Below are 22,948 nucleotides of genomic sequence, written 5' to 3'. Positions count from 1 at the left end.
CACAAAGGCAATATAGCCCTTGATATGGTTACTAAGGGATATGTAGAATACATTACTTTTTCCACTAACATCAGTACAGGTAAAGTGTATGTGTCAATGCATGTATGTGAAGTTAATGTACGTGTCTGTTTTGCCTTGTTCAGATATAATGTTAACAATCTAACCAAAGTGGTTTCCTCATGCACAAATAACAAGAGGTCACCCCCCCCCCAAAAAAACCCTCATGTTGGAAAAGATGTTTCGTGTGATACAGGCTATGCTTCTAATGATTCTGAACCACTTCTTGTTGACAGATTCTGACCGACCTCCTGTACTTTTTCGTTCTGTGAGTTTTGAGATGTTTTTCTTATAGGCTTAAAATTCTAGTGACCCAAAGTGCTGGAAGAAGCCTTTTCTCACTCATCTCCCATTCCCTCCTTGCTTTCACACCCACTAAAACATGTTCATGTTTTTCCTGCCTTTTTAGTTTTGGGAAACTTTCCATCTAAATTATTTGGAGAAAGCTAAGGCCTTCAGTGCATATGTTTGAAGATCTCTCTTTTTCCTTTTCTCTTTCTCTTTTTTATTCTATTGCCAGATGTTTTATGCCTTGCATATATCTCTAAATTGTTCTCTGGCTATTTTGAAATACAAAAGTCTAAGACATTTATGTATGTGTGTGTGTGTGTATGCATGCGCATGACATTTCTGGTAGCATATTTTAGTCAAAATAATTCAGTATTTGAATTTCTTAACCAGCTGATTGAAATCAAGTAGCATATGGTGTGTTTTTTTCTCCCCACTGTGTAGCTCCTAATAGCAGTGAGATGGTACAGACCAAGTGGAACTTTTCTCAGAGAAAGATGTACATTTTAATTTACTACCATTTCATACAGCAACCATTCATTACTGCAACAACCGTTAATGCTTTATGCCAACTTTACACCATGCTTCACTTGCATTGTTTGTATTATATGGTGGTAAGGAAAATGCAGATTGCTAGTTAAAATAAAGGTGAAAACTTTCTTGGAAAACTGTGCCTCAATATCCAGTGGCAAAGTTGTTCAGTCCCCACAGCGGTTTCATTCATTGTTATTACCAATATGTATTATATGGTAGATGGATACATACTGGTTTAGATATGTTTTACAGCTTTTCTAATATTCTCCCTGCATTGCATAATAGTGTTTGTGTTGTCCTATTTCCTTTGTGGCAATGGATCTTTAAAGTGTGCACACTGATTTTGATTAGTTTCTATGCTAGGGTAAAATGAGCTCACTATCTTTTTTTAGGTTTCTGCCAAACAATTTTTTTAAAGTAAGCTGTTTCATGCTGTTTGTTCTCTTGTCTTGCTCAGATTTGCACAGGTAGAGCTGTAATTGTTAAACAAAAATCTAAATCTTCATCTTCCATTTGACAGAATCCACATATCAAAACCATGCCTATTTAATTCACTGCTCATAATGAACATATAACGCCCCACACATTCAGCACTATTTCTTTTATATTAGAAAACAAACTTTCATGCATTCAGTGGCAAATGGAATAAATGGGTAACTGGAGAAGCCTTTGAACCCTGGAATGTAGTCGTCATGCTTCTTCAATATTGCAGAGGCCAAAATACTCTTTATGTTACACTTTCTACCTTTACCACAAGGTAGGAGTTGGTTTCAGACTGGCCATTCTGCCACTTGGGAAAGGCAGCAATCACCCCAATGCTATATCACTGTTTTAAAAAAAAGTTGGTCAGGTGTACAGGCAGGTCACTTATGTTTTTAGTCTCTGAATTACCAACGTGACAAGCAAAAATTCAGCAGGTACAATGTCCAGCATGTTGAACTTCTGACTGCTATACAGCTGAACACTTCATGCATGAAAACAGGAGGAAAAGTAGGGTCTGACGCCCACTGGTGAGTGTTGCATATGGAAATATTTACTAAATAAAACTACATCACATTTGTATCTCCAAAGTCACATTTCAAGTAGAGAACACTAAGACTCATAAAAGGGGGGTGGGTGGGTTAGATAATTAACCCTACACAGGACATATTAATATCTAAATACAGCTTTGTCTGCTAATTCAGGACGGTGCTACATCGGGGGGGGGGATGGAAATTACTGCCCAATTGTAAACAGCAAAACATGTTATCCTGACTGATAGCATTATTAAATCCAGGGGCTTTTGTGTAAGATGTGTAACAAGCAAAAATTCACCTGGTTCAGTATCCCCTAGCATGTTAACTCTCCGCCTGCTAATACAACTGTTATATACACTGGACTTTCATCTGAGTAGATATGGGAACAAAGTTTGTATCTGGATTTGTTGCAAGGCCTGCTCCCTGTCTTCCTGCTATGTGACCCATTAATGCTGTAGAGTAGCTATTCTAGGTTGGGGGCCTTTTCTGCTAGAAAGAACAACCCCCCCAGGGCACATGACAGGTAAGCAGCATTGTACAGTGTGGGCTGTAGATCATTAATGACACGTTTGAGTGGTTTCACCTAGGAGTGATAGGCAATAAGAAGTGGTGTTCTGTTATTTTTTTTCTTCTAGATTAGCCCTATGGTAGATTATTTCTCAGTATGAGAGCGTGTGTGCATGTGTGTGCTTGCCAATTTAGGATTGCACTTGAAGCAACTGTTGAACAAGTCTGGTCCACGAAAACCAACCCCATAATAAATTTGTTAAGTCTTTAAGATGCCACAATAGTGTTTTTGCTGTGGCAAACAAGAACTGCTGCTCCTCTAGAAATTGTTTTCTGCTATCAGCTAATTTTTAAAATAAAGCAGAATGAATTTGCTAAGGATTCTTTAGATAAACAAGGTTGCAATATAACATTGCAAGTATTTCTAAATTCCTATAATTTATACTAAGTTCTATAAGGTTCATAGCTGCCAGTTTTCAATACCCCAGCAATGAAAAGCAATATTTTAAAATGTGCAGGTCCTTGTTCATTGCCAAGAGTTGCCATAGGCGTGATGATAGTGTAAACGGTAACATAGTTCCCTAATGTTAATCCTTATTCTTAGTTTAGCATGACCTGTTTTTCTTCAAATCAGGCCAGGGCTAAGGAGTGAATTAGACTTAGCATGCTAATGCACAAAGTACCTGAACACATCATAATTCTTAAAGAGGTAACTGTGGTGCATAAGTCGTCTCTTTAAAAAGGCGATGGTAGGCATAAATCTTGACTAAGCACACATGGAATAGCAAATGGCTATTAGCAAACTGGATATTGCAATGTGTTTTCCTGTTGTTTTAAAAAAATAAAATTAAATTTAAAGGAAAGAGGGGAAACCTCCTTAATTTTGTCTATAGGCTGCAATAGTGCACGCGCGCGCGCGCGCACACACACACACACACACACACACACACCACTGCCACCAAATATGCAGATATGTAATTGAGTGTGGCTGAAAAAAAGTGAGTTGGAAGGGCCTGTCTGATACCACCTGCTGACAGTGTCATAAGAGCCCCTTGCAAAAGCAAAAGTGGAGAACTAATAGGAAAGGAGGTACTGCCATATCATAACCGTCTTAAGTTGAATGACTAGTATCTTGAAGGGTGCTGAAGCACGACTCGAGTCCACACTCACCCTTGAATCTCACTGGCTGACTTTGAACCAGTCTTTGCTTATCAGCCTAGCTGACCTCACAAGTTTGTTGTGAGAATGAAAATGAGGAGTCCTGCATATTGGCTTGAGGTCCTTCAAAGAAAGGTGGTTTGCAGATGTAATAAATAAAGCTGTGCATCTCCTCTGAAAGCCGCTCCCTTAATTCCAGATGTTTGAGGCAGAATGCCCTTTTATTTTGTGAAGACAACGTCCTGCGGAGTTCAGCCATATCAGCAAGAGAGTTGTTGGCGGGGGGGGGGGGGTAACCCAAGGCCCAGCTATGTTGCAACAGCCCCCTGGATCTCCTTGTGGTAAAGGCCATAACATCTGCTTTGAATGTAGAAGATCTCAGGTTCCGTCACCTGCATTTTAAGGTAGTACTGACTCATGGAGAGCATCTGCCAGTCTGTGTAAAAAATGTTGATCTAGACCATAGGTAAGCAAACTAAGGCCCGGGGGCCGAATCCTGTCCAATCGCCTTCTAAATCCGGCCCGCGGATGGTCCGGGAATCAGTGTGTTTTTACATGAGTAGAATGTGTCCTTTTATTTAAAATGCATCTCTGGGTTATTTGTGGAGCATAGGAATTTGTTCTCCCCCCCCCTTCAAAATATAGTCCAGATCTCCACAAGGACTGAGGGATAGTAGACCGGCCTCCTGCTGAAAAAGTTTGCTGGCCCCTGATCTAAATGAATCAATGGTCTGATAAAGCTTCCTGTATTGTTCCCACCCCAATAAATTTAGCATATAGAGCCCCCGGGTCTATTGTATTGTACAGCGCTTGTGAGCCTGCAGCCACCTCACATCTGAATGTACCAGAGGCATCCGTACACATCAGGGGTGGCTCATCTTGTTTTGCTGCCCGAGGCAAAATGGGAACTGCCACTGCCGCCCTGTCCTGAAGCCTCACTTACCAGGGTTGCACAGCTGCCGTTTCCTGCAAGATCACCTTAGACTTCTACAACATCTCACCGGAAGCCAACACTTGTCTTGCGATAGGGACGAGTGGGGCACCCATGGGGGCAAGAGCCCTGTGGGATTCTGCCGCCTGAGGTGGCTGCCTCAGTCTGCCTCACGGACGTGCTGGCCCTGCTGCATATGTGCATTCACATCTCTAAATTATCACCCCCGCTCCCAATCCTGATTAAGTACTTAGCAATGCCCCTGCATAGCAGTTAGCCAAGGTACATAAAAAAAAGAACCTGATGGGAATCTTTCTGGCACCTTGAGGCTTTACTGTTACCTAACTTTTCGCAGGCTAAAGGAAAAAGTTACACTGCAATAAGGCTGCAATTCTCAATGCTTGCACTGAGAGTCTGTGCACCACGGAAATAGTGTGGTTTACTTCGGGGAAAGCATGGCCAGGCTCATGCTGCCAACCTGCTAGACTTTTAAGGTACAGAGGCTAGCCAGAGCCCCCCAACCATCAAGTAAATAAAAAAATATATATTTAAAAGTAGGAATGGGCTATGCTTCCTGAATATGCACAAGAAAACTGCATTGGAAAAAGGAGGAATTTGAGAAGGAAGTGCCGAAAAGGTTTTCAGCAAACCCAAGAAAGCTTGTTTTAGCACTTTGAAAAAGAAGATGAAAACAGGTGTGTTCTTTGTAGTTTTGCAAGACTCATTTACCGCATGAAAGGAACTCCCCGGTGTTGTTGTTGTTGTTGTTGTTGTTGTTGTTGTTTAACTTCCTCGTTTTCGAATGACTGAAGATTTGGGGCAGCCTTTTTCTCTGCGTCCTTGGGGTCCAAAGGAAGTAATTTAAAGGTGGAGCCCTTTCATCCCGAATCTGCAGTTAGACAGAGCCATGCAGAGGAGGAGGACCAGGCGGGTGTCCTGCTCCCCCCTGTAAATAAATGCTGATCACGCCCCTATTTTAAGGCGCCCCAAGACTTGCCCTTTCCCCCTTGGGGACGTCGCCACCTGCTCCTTCTGGGGGCTCGAGCGCAAAGGCGCGCGCAGGGACCCCGCAACGGCCGCCTCGCAGGGCGGCTCCATGCAAGGCCCCCGCGAGCCTGAGAAGGTTCAAGGACTCGCCAATCCCTGCGCCGCCTGCAGGCCGGAGTCCGTCCCTCCAGCCCGGCCAGGCAGGAAGGCAGGAAGGCGGCGGTGGGCGGGCCAGAAGCAGCGAACGGGCGGACGGGGAGGCAGGCGCTGGAGCGGCTCCTCCGCCTCGCCAGCCACACAATCCCCGCCCCGGGCCCGCGGAATAAGAGCGCGGGGCGGGGCGGCCGGCCTCTCCTCTCTGGCTCGCTCGCCGCCGCAGCGTCGCCGGCGGCCGGGACGCGGCCCCTCAGGCCCCGGCACCCTGGAAGGCAGGTAGGCGAGCAAGCGAGGGGGAGAGGAAGGTCGGGGCGGGCTGGGCTGAGGAGAGGCCGGCGGCGGCTGCGGATGCGCCAAGAAGGCGCGCCCTTGGCACCTCGGGAGAGCCCCGTGGGCAGAGCCGGGGAGAAACGAAGGGCTGGGCGAGGCTCCGACGAGAGCCGTGCCCGCGAGGCGAGGAGGTCTAGCGGCCGAGGAGGCGCGCGCGCCCGGCGACCGAGGTGCAGCGCACCGCCTGTGGGTGTATCTGCGGGCGCGCGCGCGCTTGTAAACATTTGGGTTGTGTGTACGTTTGTCTCCCTTCGTTACACGCCGCGGGATTCTGGCGGTCCGCTTCGTTGGTGCGATGTAGCCCAAGTCTGAAAGGCAAACTGCCTTCGTGCTTTCATGAATATTCTTTCCAGTGGTGCTTGTGTGCGCCCATAAGTAGATAATACATTTGCATTTATAAAGTGTGTGTGTGTGTTGTTGTTTTTTCCCCTCAAGTGCCGGTCTGAAAAATCCTATTCCAGCTTGTGTAGGTTATATACATTTATGTTAAGTGTGTCTTAAGTGTGTCTGTACGGACTGAGCATAAATCATGTGCATATGGTTTTTTTATATGGCATGTGCTCAGAAATGCCTGCCTTGCAACACATGCGCCAGGCTTTAGAACACACACTCTTCTCTAGCTTCTGGATAGTAGGTTTTTTTTTTTAAAAAAAAAACTGCTAGAGTACACCAATAGTTATGTAGTATTGTGTGGCCTCTCTTAAGACTGTTGTACTTAGATGGGCGCAGTATTTTGCAATTGTATATGCAGTAAGGTGTTGTCTAGGTTGTGCAATATATGCTACATACAATATGAAGTCCAGACTTACAGATGCAATCCATGTGTGTTTGTTTATTTCAGTGTGGCATGAGGGTCTTTGATCTTGCGCTGCTCTCTGTGCTTTGCGTAGGGAGGCGTCATGTACTATTTTTTTCCCTTGCAAGAAAATGCCAAACACTTCTACACAATGGCAGGCCTTTGTAGGTAGCAACGTTGTTTAGCTACACCACACTCTGTGTTTCCCAAGGTCTTGCAGAAAGAAATGGCAAAGCATTAAAACAAAGCAGGTGCCGCCCCACTGCAAGTTTAATTTCAGCGAATAAGGTGAGCGAAATTAGTTGCCTGCTGCTGTGCAGCCTCTGCCTCTCAGTCTGCTGAAATGCATCTCTGTCATTGCTGAGCTAGAGTACTGAAGCTGTGCCAAGGAATAGTGCTGAAGCGTAGTTTGTGTGCTGTCTCCCTCTCTCTGAGCGTGCTTCAATGACTCTCCTTGGTGCTGCTGCTTTGACTCATTGTCCATAAAAGGAAGTAGCACTATGGAGAGCTCTTGGCAGCCATGGATTCCTCTGCATGACAGACTGGAATCTTTTTGACCCTGTTCTCATGGAGCCTGATCTTCACCACTGCATACTGTATTCACTGCATCTCTTTTCTGCAGAAGCTCCTTCATGTTGGCGACCAGGAGCCACGCATGGCAAAAGAGAGGTTGTAGCTTCAAAGGAAGTTAAAGGTTAACACCTTTATTCAACAGCAATGATAAACCATGGTGGTTGCCCAAGTACAAAACATTTTCAGATTATACAACTATTATATATTTCTAGCAAAGGTCCCCTTTGCTGCCACCTTATATTACCCATATTTATGCATATTTTGAAATTCCAGAAACCTCTGTTCTAAAGCATTGTCAGCAATGTATACCTACAACTAAGACTAGAAATGTGAATGCCTGGGAAATTCCATGGGAAAGCTGATCCCCTCCCCCAAAGCCTTTTGTTTGGCTTTGTTTTTTTCTGAAAAAAAATATGAGTTATGAAATATTTTATTTTAGAATTATGAACAAAATATTTCATAACAACAGCTTTTAATATATTTAGTACTCTGCCCAAAAAAGAATTCTAAAACTGTGTAACCAGAAGACTTATGTAAGACTGTGTACCGTATCATATCCTTACAATTCCAGTATACTAAGAACAGGCAAGTCCTGAGTTGTACTTAGAGAGTTCAACTATCAAATGCAAAATGAAGATGCATTTCTGTCTCTTGAAGGGCACAGCCATTGTCACAGCAGAGGGGAGAAAGATCCAGTACCTTATTTGCTTGTGGACTTGGCATTGCTGGCATAGTTAGTGAATCATTTTCTTTCCTTCTGACTAGGCCTCAAAAGTACTGGGAGTGGCAGAAAGTACAGAGCAAAATAATTTTGTTGCAACTCAATTCATGCTGCTACAGATCCTTTGGATCCAAGATTTAAAGGCAGAATGTTAAGTGATGATGGCTTCCTCATTTGACTGGATTACAAAACAGGCAGTACACCTGGGGCTTAGTGTCGGAAAGGTGCTTTGAAATGTTGCAGAGCACAGAACATCTTCAGGTGTTTGGTCAAGGAGTCTGGGTTTCTGCCAAGCAATATTCCTCCTGCAACATAGAGACAAGGCCTTTGCACAACCCAGCCTCTGAGTCTTCATGTTTATTACCTACTTCAGATCCCTCCATTTTTTGCAGCATGTAAAATAAGCTGGCCTATGTTTGAAAATGCACCAAATCAAGGAATAAACTAACATGTTGAAAGAGTAGAAGCATGTTTCAATCTAGGCAAATCTTCAATTGTTGGAAGCCCATGATTAATACAATAACAAATAAGAAGAAAGAGAAATGATAGTGATAGCTTAGAAAAAGAGACTGATTAAATTTCATATAGTACTCATTTCGTTTTGTCCTCCATCCCCTTTTTCTCAGCTTTTTATATGGAAATGGATGGTTTATGTCTGCTTGACACAGTGGAGAACTGGAGGTGATATAATAATTTCCCGATAAATAAGAATTTGTTTTGGTTGTGTTTGGATGTTGATGGTTTCTGTTTTTGCCTGTTCCTCATAAACAGGCAAAACCAAAGAGATGTTAGGTTCCTTACAGTTTGGCAGTAGCTTGTAGCTACATTTCTAACAAAAACTTTAAAAACAAATTCAATTTGCAATTATTGTCTAAATAAGCTATACTGCTAATTTATCAGACATGAGAATTACATGGTAAACCGAGTTATGTATAATACATTTTATGTTACCAAAGTAACAAATTGACTTTCAATATGTAAAGAGTGCTTTAAAAAAAAAGGAATATTTCATGTTTTCATCCCCCCCCCCAAAAAAAGTTCATTTTCCCACAGCTACAAAGTTTCCAGAAATTTTGCATCTCAAATCATAACCCACTTGGATGCAAAAATCCTGAGTTCTCTTTAGGCCCAGAAGCTCTGTATACAACTAGCAAAATCCAAAGACTGCCTTGAGCATTATGTTTATGGGGAGTGTAGTGTATTGTGTCATCTTCACTATCTCACTTGCAATACATTTGTGCACATTTCTGGAGCACCAATGAAGCAAAAGTTTTATCATAGAATCATAGAGTTGGAAGGGTCATCTAGCTGAACCCCGTGGAATGCAGGAAACTCAGCTAAATCATCCATGACAGATGGTCATCAGTGTACAAATGCAATTTGATTTGCAAGTTGCATTAGGCCTCTTCTGGTAACTAATGTGTGAAGGGGCTTCTGAGTACATGCTGGCTGACCTTTCATACTAGACACTGGCACCAATCCAGAGGTGACCCAATGAGGGGGATATAGGGCTCCACTGTTGTATATTTACTGGGTTTTTATCCCAGCCTTCCTCCAGAAGGAGCCCAGGGCAGCCATACAACATTAAGTTAAATAATACACAAACTAAAACACAAACCAGCAACCTCAAAGGCTTCTAAAAACTTCAGGTACTCAATACCTGGGTGAATTAAAACATTTTGAGATTCACTAGAAAGGGAGTTCCATAATCAGGTTGCTGCAGAAAAGCCAATCTGTAGGTCTCATCACCTGCTTTTCTGGGTACTGTCCATTTGTGGCACCACTATATGAATCTACTGTGTTAATGGGTGAGTGTTTCTATCTCAGTGAAGGGAGCCCTGCGCATATAGCACCCATATCCACACCCAGACCCTGCTTCAGAATGACACTGTAGAAGTCTGCATCTATGGAGTGGGGCTAGCTGGTGCCATCTTGGAAGCCCCTCTGTGGAGTTTTAATGCTCGGGTGCTAAATGACTCAAGAGGTTTAATCTGTGTGATTACGGTGGTTAAGTGTGCATTTCATCAAAAGAAGCACTGCAAGCCCCGGTTGTGAAAAACTATCACAGTTAAAAGAAACAGCCAGAGTTGTTATGCTGCAGGTCTGATTTGAAAAAGCTATTTATAGTCTTTTGTTATATGTGCCAGAGTTTGTGTCTGGGGTGCTTAATGCAGCCGGAATTATATATCCTGTGTATACAGATCCATGCAGAACTGTCTAATCAAATACAGCCAAGTGGTTCTGCTTGGCAAATCCCACAAAACGCAAGCATGCGCATTTATGACGTAAAAAGCTTTCAGTCATTTGGTTTGAATGTAACTACACGCTACAAGCATTAGGAAACATCTGTTGCTTAGGGATTGTAGTGGCGAGGGACTAAGGCTAGCCAAAATGATCCCATTTTTCACAATGAACCAGTTTAAATAATCACCTGTGTGAGAAACATAATTGTTCCATGTATATTTTTCGTGGCAAATAAAATGAGGGAAAATGTTTCTGTTGCTTTTCTCACCAGTATTGATATCTTATATAGGCCTAAGAGATCTGTGCTTTTCTTAGGACAGTATGGACAAGTTGCAGTATTTAGAGGAGATAATTCCATCATCACTTGAGAGTATGTAAACAAGGAATTCCATGACGTTTTCAACCACATCCTCATGTCTGACAGTCTTGGGTCATTCACAAGTTACTGTGCTTCTTGATAGAACTGTGGACCAGTGGTGCTGACTACCTTCCTATTCTTAACAACATTGGCTATCACACTGTGTTCCATGGAATGATACGTTATCCTGGATTCTCCTCTAAGGAGATGGGCAGTGACAGAAAACTGACTGCCCATGCAACAGTTTGGGGGGACTTCAGTGACTGCTATCCCTTTCAAAGCCAAAACATGACTGCCCTAGATATGTATGTTGTGTGTCCTGGAAGCTTCTGGAGCAGTTGATGGCATGTGAAATCCCAGCCCGTTTCTTGTCCTGGCTGACGCTTCCTTTTCAATCTTTTGGGAGAGAGCTCGTAGTCAAGAAAGTTGTTTTCAGTTGTATGGGCTACAGGAGAGTAACAAAATGCTATTTGTCTGTAGTGAATAGTGCCAAGGTGAGAACAAGGTTATCAATAATAATCTGTCTTCTCCCCCATCCTCAACACTTCCTCAGTCACCTGCCAACATGAAGTTCTCTTTGTTTATACACATCTCTGGGCTCACAAGTGTTTCTCTGTGTGTATATGTGTGCATTATTTTGCTGTCATATATAGTTATGCAAAACTTCATCCTGTCTACCTATTAGATATGCCACATACATACTTTGTACACTTTGTACCTGCATGTGCAATACATGTAGAACTGAATGCACACAACCACAGTCTTAGTGTCAGCTGTCATGCCAAATACCAAAGATCTCTATATAAAAAAAGCACGTCGCACATCAACACATGGAAAGCAAGTGTCCTTCCAATATTATTTGTACAGTAAAGCAGGAGAAAATGAGCAAATATTACAAAAGCTTGTAAGTATGGGTGGGAGTTCTGCAGCAGTAGTGATGTAAAAAACTTCCCTAATACCTAATAGCCATACCACACCTTTCCATTGTTGGGAACCATGCTCAAGGCCAGATTGAAAGCAAAAGTTGCAGTGTCTTAAAACATCACTGGAATGTAGGAGACAATTGCAGCAGGTAACAGTCACTATAAACAACAGAATTAACAGGTAATCAGTTTCTGAACAGGTAAATTAAAATCCTGTCTCAATACAAGTAACTTAAGTTTGGCTTTTCCTCTGCCTGTAGTCGGGCTTCCATGAAAGACTTTTAACAGAATGCATCCTCTGTGATACAAATCATGGGGGAAGTGTGGGTGTTCTACATGTTTTCTGTCATATGTAACGCACTATGTGTGGCCCATGGATGTGTAATATTGGCATGTCAGTGACCCACAGACTGGACAGGTGTGCTGCCGTCGTGCCAACGCTATATGTGTGTGGATCAGCACTCATGGCAGCTACGTTCAGCATTAGAAATTCACTAATAATAATAATAATAATAAATTTTATTTATATCCCGCCCTCCCCAGCCGAAGCCGGGCTCAGGGCGGCTAACAACACTAAAACAGTACAACATTATAAAACATTATAAAAATGGATTAAAATGAATTAAAATCAAAATAGGCACCAGGTGCATTTTGCACTTGGCTATCAGACACTTGCAACCTAGTGAAGATGCCTGACTTCTCCACCATCTGGAGGTGTGTGCCTGGGGATCCTTGAATCTTGACTGTTTTCACACACTAGCAACATACCCTGGAGAATTCTATCCATCATATTTTATCTGAACAATCAGAATGAATTTCAAGAACCAAAAAGTTGTATGGAAAAAATAGGACTTCCAAGGCATCTGGCCCAAAAACTGAAAATAGGCATTCCATTTTGGTGACTGTAACCCTGGTTGAAGGAGCCATTTGGCACCTAGCTTATATATCTTAGTTTCTAACACTGGAAGTTTAAATGTGACTGGGCATGTGGGATGTTTGCATGGGTATGCTTTTGCATGCAGCACGGGGCACGGAGGGCAATGCCATGAAATGCCATGCTTCCATGAATGACTTCTGCTTACACAACATAATTTCCTTCCCCCACCCACCCCCATCCCACAGGGGGAGGCAGAGGGAAGGGATGTTCAGTTGCACAAATGAAAGTCCTTGTGCTGATGGGATGGCCTTGTTGTATACAGCACAGAGTAAGTCGGGACTTAGTAAGAAGTCTGAAGAACTGTTGCTCTGAATGAGAACATAATTCTGGTGCAGAAAGTGAGCCAAGTTGATCTTGCTAGGCACCGTTGCCTGTATCTGTACTCAGGGTATTTATTTTTATCCCTCCATTTAAGGCACCTTACAATAACAATGTTAAAAACAAAACAATTGAACCAAAAAAATAAGAGAAAAATAGCATCATATGAAATCATATTTAGGAGTCCAGCCATAAAATCAGTAAAATGTCTGATTTGTCATTTGAACGTGCAGGTGCATTATATTGAGAATCCTGCCTCGTTAAGATATCAGGTGATTTTTAGACTACAGCTTTCTCAATTAATCTAAATCCTATGGATGTGAAAGCATGTGCAGTATAGATTTGAATATTTTATGGGTGTGTTTGGCGTTATGGAATATGTTCTCATTTTCAGCATTTATTTGTACTTGCCTTTCAGAGGACTTCAAGCTTTTTGAGGTGTTGAGGTGTAACTGGAATAGAGATTTAACATCTGGTTAGTTTACTACCTTTCACTTTCAGATTGACCGTTGGAGATAAATGTTAACCTCTAATTTTGTGCCTATAGTCGACCAGTATATTCTGCAATCTTTCTTTGCCCTTCAGTAGTAAACTAACACAACTTCAGTCACTCTTATTTAGTAGCAATCTATTTATTTATTTGTGTGTGTGTGTGTGTGTGTGTGTGTGTGTGTGTGTAAAAGCATACCTAATCTGTGTTGTGATCTTGAGAATGTTTCAGTACCATTCCTCAAGGTTCTTAGTTTTGCCATTATAGTCAGAAACTGAATCTCCATTGTGATGTAAAATGCTTATGATACCATTGTTTCCAGAGATGCCTTTTCCTGCATTCATCTCATGGGCTGCTAGCTCATCAGACTGACACGAGGGAACTATTTTAGGATGAATGTAGTTGGAGTCAGTCTGAGGCCATACTGGACAAGACACCATTCACATAATTGCTTTTTAAAAAGCAAGTGTGTGTGTCTGTAAATGCATGTGTGATCCAGATCAAGACCTGGTGGAGTAAGGAGGGCTTTAATCCTTTTACCCTCTTGTATACCTGGCCCAGATTGGGCCCTTTGCACCACCTATTTGTATTAAACTGTACTAATGAAAGCTTTTCTTCAAATGTTAATAGAAGCTGTGGCCCCCACAGTTCATATTGGGACTGTAGTTGTGGGGCAGGCAGTGTAGAGGCTAAAGCCTCCCTAACCATTATCAAGGTCTGCTGTTAAGTTACTCTTTTTTTTTTTTTTTAAGCCATTCACATAATTCAGTGGTTGTCAATCGTTCTGGACCAGTGGCATATTTAGAATTTTGGAGGCCAGTTACGAAATGGCTGGAGGTGTGGCATTACCAAAATTTAGATTGAATGCAGTTTCCCCATCACACCCCATCCCTGGACAAAACGATGATGTTAGGTTTTGTGCAGTTTACTAACCTTCTAGTTTACATTGGGGCGGTGAGTCTGTGTCCTTCCAGATGCTGCTTGACTCCAGCTCCCATCATTCTTGTCCACTGATGATTCCAGCTGGGGCTGATGGGAGTTGGAGTCCAGCAGCGTCCGAAAGGCTGCCCTGGTTTGTATGAAATGCAGCACAGTTCTGTGCTCACTTACTCAGAAGTCGTTCCTGCTATGTTCAGTGGGACTTAGTCCTAGATAAATGTTTATATAAAATTGTGGCTTACATTTTTTAAAATCTGGAAACTATTTCTGTCTTAACATTTCCCCGAGGTTCAGGGCAATCTTCTATAGCAGGGGTGGCCAACTCTCAAGAGACTGCGATCTACTTTCAGAATTAAAAACTGGCAGTGATCTATCTCCATTTTGGGGGTTTTAGGGGTTACAAAAAATGCTTTTTGGGAGGGCAGTTCCATTTGGGGGGGGGTTAAAGGCAAGGGACAAAGGGGTAAAGTCACTCACAAAAAGATCACTGTGGATCAAAACAGCAGCACAGAGAAATCTCCGTCTAGAGATCATACAACAATGGAGGGTGGGGTGAGAGGGCATGGTAGGAGTCAGAGATCCACCATGGGGATCTACCAGTAGATCGCAATTGACTTGTTGGACATCCCTGTTCTATAGTGTCTCCTTCATGAAAGCACTTTTTGTATAGGAAGTGTGTATCTTCCTAGTCAGTATGCTTACTCTCATGTAACTGTGCTATAAAACAAAATGCTGCCTGTTCGTTTTGACCCTAGAGTCTGCTTGCTCCTAAACAACCCAGAAGAAACACACACCATAAAAATCCTTCCCAAACTGGCCAAGGCCCTTGAGAGTGGCACAGTTATGTCCTTGTTCTCCTGACACAGGGCATTGATGGTTATAATCAATGGACAATTCTCTGCTGACATTTGAAATTGCAGTGGAACAGAGGGGAGGAGCAGAAGGTATTTTCAGTATATACGACCCAAGCTTCAGTTTTCCTGGAATATATTAGGAAGAGAGTACAAAATCTAGGAAGGGGCTTTTTTTCTATTCAATACCTGCAGTGGATTTGTTTTCATCCATGCTGTGCACATGTTCTGTGTTCCCAGTCATATTATTTTATTTATTTCATTTGAATAGGAAAAAACAACAACCCGTGAAACATTAAAACCAAATATAACAACAGCAATAAAGCAAAAGCCTAAAATGTTAGTCTAGATATTTATATGTGTATATAAATGTTGAATTATACCCATCCCACTTAAAAGGATGAGCACAACAAGAGGCCATAGACAAAATGAGTTAACTCTCAAAATTTAAGGGCCAAAGACTTGGGTAAATAAGTGTTTTTGCCTGGCACCTAAAGACAGACAATGATGGTGCCTGGGGAGAGCATATTCCATAAGTGGAGGCCACCACTGAAAAGTCCATTCAGTTGCAGTATTACTACAACATTTGCAGCTTCCATAACAATACAGTCATATATCCGCTTACGTATCCCCCTGGATGCATAAACTTCGGGATGCGAACGTGGCAAACCCAGAAGTATTTCCCTGAGTTTCGCCACGCGTGCATGCGCAGAAGCACTCTACACATGTGCAGAAGTGCTCCTCCGGTTGCAAATTCCTCGGGATGCGGCCGGACCTCCGGTATGGACCCCTTTCGCAACCAGAGGTACCACTGTATTTGAAACTCGCTTTCAAGGTTTCCCCCTTTCTGTTTTGACAATATATTACGTATTCTATAATAATGTTTATGAGCATATGTTTAGATGAGATGTGCCTTTCTTTACAGCTTGAAAAAAGATAAACCAGATGGCTAAAATGTGTATTTTGTTGGTATGAAATTCTACATTTTGAAATTTACTTAAAGCTATAAAAGTTGTAGGTTTTAGTTCTAGAAATTGATATCTTGCTTCCTTTTCTTGGAATCTTAGACCTAAATACATTTACTTAAAGTAAAAATGAGTCCATGAAAGATCAACAGAATATGTTTCCAAGTAACTGTGAGTAGGATTGAGAAAGAAGTCACAAATATAGATCTTTCGGAGTATATTTTCTTTTGATTGAGTTACAGATAGGTAGCCGTGTTGGTCTGCCATAGTCAAAACAAAATAAAAAAATGCCTTCCAGTAGCACCTTAAAGACCAACTAAGTTAGTTCTAGGTATGAGCTTTTGTGTGCATGCACACTTCTTCAGATGGAAGTGTACATGCACACGAAAGCTCATACCTAGAACTAACTTAGTTGGTCTTTAAGGTGCTACTGGAAGGCATTTTTTTATTTTGATTGGTGTGTGTATAAAGCAAGCTGCTAAATGACCGAAAAATGTTTGGAAGACTCTATCATTGTTTGCCACTTGATTTGACATCCATATAGCAGATTTAGTGCAAATAACTTTCAAAGACGCCTTCCCATTCACCTGAAGCTTTTGTCATGTCAAGTACTAGATAGATGCAATCAAGGTTGCCGATTCTCTTGGGGTCAGGCAGCTAGCTGTCTGTGAGCATTTCACAGTGAACAGAGATTATGGATCACGTACTCTTAATCTACTTTTGGAAGGTTTGTGTGAGGACATGCTGACTTTCCTCCCTTTCTAAACCAGATGTTAAAAAGGTAATGTTCACTGAGAGGTGGAAACAGACTTTTTACATAAATAGGCAGTCCCACTGAAAGTAATGAGAAATGTATATGATTGTAGTTAGATTACTTTTGTAGCTTTTCACTTGGCATGCACTAGTTGCTTCAGTGGTTCTTGAATAGGAGGTGTACAAGGTCAGACCAGCTTCAGAGGAAGCTGTTCTCACTGAGGTCTACATAGGAGGAAGCTCAAGATACCTTCTGGGAAAATAGCTGCTTTTTAATGTGTGTGTATGTCTTCAAATTAGTGATATTTTGACCTTCACATCCACCAGTTCAGCTTCTGAACTGGGAGCATGTGAAAACTTAAGATCTACTATTTTGCTAGTAGTCTCTGGTACTACATCTTTCAGACGTCCAAGTTGGGCTTAGTCAAAATGCCTTCAGCTGATCTGTTGTGTAGCTTCAGTACCAGGCAAGACCTGGGAATTGTGTTCAGTGAAATCTTATTTATTGTACACAGTATATAATGTTTGCATATCCATGGGGTTCTGCAGTGGTTATTGTGTCTGGCTTCACATTGTAGACAGGCCACAGTTCCCAGTTTGGGAACAGAACCTGAGAGCTAAACAAGGTATTTAAGGCTACAGGGCAGGTTCATGACAAAAGTGGGACTTGAATCCAAGTCCAACTCTCTTACAATGCATGGCCTTACTCTGGCCCATGAAAATCTAAAGCATGGAACTTTTCCTTTCCTTTGGGGACTGGATGCTGGAAGTGGGCAGGACCAATGACAAAAGTGGGCAGGGCAGGCCACCCCTTCTTTCTCTCTCTGCCACCCCTTTCTCACTTTCTCCCTCTTCCTCGCTCGCTTAGGGGAGGGATGGATTGCTCTTGCCTCACACGTTCCTTTTACCACTTAGCCCATTGGGGCTCTCTTTTCCCTCCACCCACACCACCTGGTTTCCCTTTTCCTTGCCAGACGTCTAAACTCACCGCCTTGTTCCATTGCTCTGCCTGTTTTGGCTTCCTCTCCCCCCCCCCCACTGTCCTCTTCCCCCCCTCCTCCTGGGTTTCCCCCACCAACATGAAGCTGCAGGTTTTCCACCCCAGCCTAGTCTTTGGAACTTGGGATCACTTGAGAAATGGCAGCCCCAAAGAAACGAATCTCTATGTCGCTCTGTGCGTTGCAACACACTAATCAAACTGCTTTTTTGTTTTGTTTTTGTATTTCCAGGCTAGCCGATTCATATTTAAAATGGAAGTTGACATTAATGGGGAGTCCAGGTCTATCTTAGCTACTCTCCCGTTGCCTATTGCTGATGTGAGTGCCACCGGCAAGGCCGAGTCCGAGAAACCTCGCTGCTCCAGCACCCCATGTTCTCCGATGCGCCAGACTGTTTCAGGCTACCAGATCCTCCACATGGATTCTAACTATTTGGTTGGCTTCACGACAGGGGAGGAGTTGCTGAAATTAGCTCAGAAGTGCACTGTAGGGGAGGAGAACAAAGTCGAAGCGGTAGTGCCTACTTTGCGTTCCAAACAGCTCGATTCAGGACTTTCCCGCTCCTCCCGGGTGTGTAAAGCCAGAAGCAGGTACTACCAGCCTTACGAGATCCCAGCGATCAATGGCCGGAGAAGGCGGCGGATGCCCAGCTCAGGGGATAAATGCACCAAGCCACTACCTTATGAACCCTACAAGGCTTTTCATGGTCCTTTGCCTCTTTGCCTTTTCAAGGGTAAAAGGGCTCACTCTAAATCCCTAGACTACCTCAATCTGGACAGAATGAACATCAAGGAACCAGCCGACACAGACGTACTTCAGTATCAGCTCCAACACCTCACCCTAAGAGGGGACCGTATGTTTGCTCAGAACAACACATGAAGATATATTGCCCTTGGCTCATCTTCGCATCAAAAAGCTCTTTACAAGGTGGACAAGCCATGCACGGGGTTCTTGGCTGCAGCAGCCAAGTGTTACCAGACCGCTGTTTGTATGAGTAAGATTATGAAGATAGCATGGGGTGGAAATCACGTGGAAGGAAATACTTGGAAATTCTGTCTGCAGATATCTTTAGAACAGTATAACAAAACAGGGGGGTTTGCACATGGATACCTGGACTTGTGACGATATAAATTCGGAAATCGGTGTACTATGACTTCTGTTTCTAACTGGACTTGCTGTAAGAAATTACTCATGGATAAGCACTGAACTACACTCTTACTTAATACTAAGCATATGTGTGTAAATGTAATGACTTTTGCATCATAGGAAAAATACGTTTGAGTAATCCCATGTGCTCTTTAAAAGAATCCAGTTTACATTTGCCGTAACTGGTTTTGCACTGGGGAAAAAGCAAAACGAAAAACAAAACAAAAAACAAAAAACAATGATGAAATTAAGCCTGAGTACTTAAGTTACTACAACTTTTTTAAAAATGTAATTGAATTACTTTTCAATTTCAAATTGATTTCATTGTAATTAAAACAAAAACAAACTTCAACTGTTTTGGAGAAAAATAGAATATTGGAAGGCAAACATTAACAGATTTTAATTTAGTTTTGTAGGTTTCTTTAAAAAAAAGTTGTCTTAACACCTACATGAGGATCTTTATGTTGTGTATATACATCGTGAACATCTGCATCTGCAGTATACAAATACTAGTTTAGATTCTAGAACTACCATATTACATTATTATTGTTGCGGGGAGGGTCTTGCTAGACCACATTTTAGCACTGCACCTGAACATTCCAGTTTATTTACAGCACTGAATACTACTTTTTCAACCTGGATTTGGGATTGTTTGTTTGTTTTAAAAAAAGCCTTGAAGGCTTTTACTGGATTATGAATCATGTCGAATGCACTGATTTAAAATGTTTCTTTGAAAAATCATGTCAAAAAAAATATCCTAATTTATCTTGGCTTAACCATAGCATTTTAAAATAATGGATAATTTTGTTTGTTAGTCTCTTTAGGATGTGCAGTTTATTACTGAAGCAGTGTACAACCATTTAATGTTTTTGATCTGTAAGTTATTTAGAAGTTGAAGCTTCAATTTTGAAGAAATTGACTGTGAAACAAAATCATTTAATAATAATAATAATAATAATTCCTGGCACAGTTCTAACTTTTCTGAGTAGAAAGACAGGGTTATTTGTCTCTTGGGAAGAATTGGAGAAGGGAGCACATGCTTTGGAAAACTAGGCTTTGTCTCATCTTTGACACCTTTCCCCCAGAGTTATGTCGAACCTGCAGAATCTGTCAAAAGATTTTGTTTAACTTTGAGGGAGCGCTAGTAATTATTACAACTTGCACCATTATATTGTAGTGAAGAATGATTTCTTAAGGAACTATTCCTACATAGCTTTTAGTTTGACCAGAAGAATACCGTCCAATGCCAAAGAGGGTTTTTACACTTATTGATTAAACATTATTTATTGATTTTACCCTGTGGAACGACATTGTTGACTATGAAATAAAAAGGATGATGTCCATACTTTTATATGGTCCTGACGTGTGTTGTTGCTTTGAGAGTTAGACACTGTGGTGATGTGCCTAAACTGTGTGGCAACACTCCTCCCCTCCCCCCAACATTGTAATAACAAGAAATGCTGCAAGCTGTGTTTGTGTACAGCTCAGTTCACTCTGCTGTTTCCCTCTCTTGGTGATATTGTACATGGGAGGGTTTTTATGAAGAAGATGAGCTGCAAACTTTCTTGTCTTCACCTCACCTTGTTACTGTGTAAAATGGATAACTCCCAAAGCAGCCCCTTGCGGTCATGTGCAAAATGGTCTTCTTTTTGGCAAAGAAACAGACAATTCTAGCTTACCCTGCAAGAGATAGGAAGGTTTGTGCTGTCCCAGCTGACTTCACTTTCAGTCTCCACTGAAGGTGCTGGTTCCCCCTTCAGACCTTCATGAAACATATGGAGGTCAGAAAGCTGGGCCAAGGTAGATGGAGGGGTGATGGATGGAGTGTAGCTGTAGGACCCGGAAACATGGTCCTTCTCCATTTATTAGCTCTCTGCACAGGAGGACTAACATGCGAGTGGAGCTTCAGTCCTGTTCCTATTGGCAAAACCCGAGCATTGCTAGACTCTGAAGTAATTTTAACTACCACATAATATCTTCGCCCAATTTTAAATCGGTCCGTCATTTCCAAATTCACCTATTCTAGATATCCTGCAAGAAACATTTGTTAGGAGAGAAATGCTCTCGGGGATTTGTTAGGAGAGAAATGCTCTCGGGGATTTGACAGAACCCTGATTCAAAGCAATCTATTATTATATGAGCTATTGTAATTATTTGCAGCAGTCAAGTTAAATCGGGAATTGCTATTCAGGCTCACACTAGGAATTCCTCTACAGCTGCCACACTGTTCCCGTTCTTTTTATTGTTTGTTTAATTCTAATACAATTAAAGGCTTGTATCACTGGTGAAAGAAAAACGTGCAGATATTTGGGTCCTTGAAACAATGTCTCAATATAGAAGGAATGCTTCTTCCATCTGGTTGAGCGTTTCCCCCCTTTTTGTACGTCATGTGCAACACAGTTCTTCCTGTGTTTATTGGGAAGTCAGTCCCACTGAGTTCAGCGAAGTTTATTCCCCATCCAAGTGTGTACAGGGCAGGGATAACCTTCCAGATGTGTTGGACCCCCCATCATCTCGGATCATCTGCCCTGCCAGCTGGGGCTAGTAGAAAGGCACCACTGGGATAGGGTTTTTGACTTCACTGTAGCAAAGAGTTTAATACGCCCTGTATACTTTATGGACTCATGCATCCCAATCCAGTGAAAGAAACCTTCAAGTGCAAACAGGTTTTCCACCACTGATCTTCCATATTAAGGAGTTCAAAGGATGCTGGAGGGAAATCCCTCCATGTAAATTCTGTGGGGAGGGTGGCATGTGTGCTAGAAGATAGTTGTGCTGTTACCTGGCGGTGACAATCAACTGTTACATGGGGAAGGGAGAGGAAGTAGGTGGTTCATCTCCCTCCTGACCACCCACAGGTGATCAGTGCTGCTGTAGTGCTTTCATCACTTGTTGGGTGAAGAACAAATAGGTTCAATAGCCTCAGCTGTAGATCTCATAACAGGCAAATAGGCTGCAGTTGTAGCTGCATATGACAATCTGCAGCCGTTAAATGTTGACACATGTGCTCAAATTATTTTAGGACTGGGTAGAAACCTTTTTAAGTTTTCACAGCCATCTCTGCATATTTTTGGATCTTGACGCTACCCAAAGAAAAGAAGTCACTTCCTTAATTCATTTGAAGGCTTTCTGTTCCCTCCAAGCCTGCTTTTGTTCTTTGCAATCCATAACTTAAATATGTTAATGCATGTTTATTCTCCTTTGAGATTCCGTATATCATCTTAGCAGCAGCTAGGAATTTGTGCAAGAGATCCACTGCTAGATGAAAGCGTGGCAGGCTGCCAAATCTCAGCTCCTCTACAATTTATGCAAAGCCTGCAATCCTAAGCTCATTTACTGGGAAGTTTGTTCCATTGACATGAGAGACTTCCATGGAAATGTAGGGAGAGACTGTGGTGTAAGATATGCTCCTCAAAGACTATTGCAAAGCCAATTCAGTTCAGAATTTCCAATCGGAGAAGAAAAACTTTAATCCAGTGTTCAGGCCTTTGAATTTAATATAAATCTGGAAACGGTCAGTTTTGTATATGTTTATTCTTATATCTGTTATGTCCCATTTCCACATTAATTTGATTAAAAAAACAACCCACAAAGCTCTGCTTTACTTTAATTTAGTTTAAATATGTTTTTGTATGTCAGTGTAAACTTTTGTAACAGTATTTTCTAAAATACCCATTTTTTGTTGTTGTTTAATTGCATTTGGGCGTGTTTATTGAGCTAAGAACTATACTGCAAATTTTGGAGAGGTATAGAATCCAAACCCTATTGGTCTTCCAATCCCTGTACGAGTCCTGGAGGTAAGAATTAGGTCAGCTTGTTTGTGGAATGGACTGAATTCTCCTCAATTCTTATACTGAATGCAAATAATGAAACCTGCATCTATGTCTCTTGGATTAGATTTCAGCATGGATTTGAGGATGTGGATAAACAATTATATGTGGAGCGTGGATATCAGGAGACGGAGCCTTTATC

The 22,948-nt window shown here is 42.0% G+C and overlaps 1 protein-coding gene across 2 annotated transcripts; it reads left to right on the top strand.

Moving 5' to 3' along the window:
• Positions 1-5,819: 5,819 nt before the first annotated feature.
• On the top strand, positions 5,820-20,327 carry MACIR (macrophage immunometabolism regulator). Of its 2 annotated transcripts, none has more exons than XM_081880863.1 (2): positions 5,820-5,910; positions 18,062-20,327. In XM_081880863.1, exon 2 carries the CDS (start codon positions 18,083-18,085, stop codon positions 18,707-18,709), a length of 627 nt encoding a protein of 208 aa, XP_081736989.1. In that variant the 5' UTR covers positions 5,820-5,910; positions 18,062-18,082; the 3' UTR covers positions 18,710-20,327. The 2 variants fall into 2 exon arrangements, with proteins under 2 accessions (XP_081736989.1, XP_081736990.1); XM_081880864.1 differs by having other exon boundaries at positions 5,828-5,906.
• Positions 20,328-22,948: the final 2,621 nt, after the last annotated feature.

This window comes from Podarcis erhardii (genome assembly GCF_964252035.2).
Source record: "Podarcis erhardii genome assembly, chromosome: 11".
NCBI lineage: Eukaryota > Metazoa > Chordata > Lepidosauria > Squamata > Lacertidae > Podarcis > Podarcis erhardii.
Note: the sequence above shows the minus strand (reverse complement) of the source record. Positions and strands in the feature narration are given on the sequence as shown.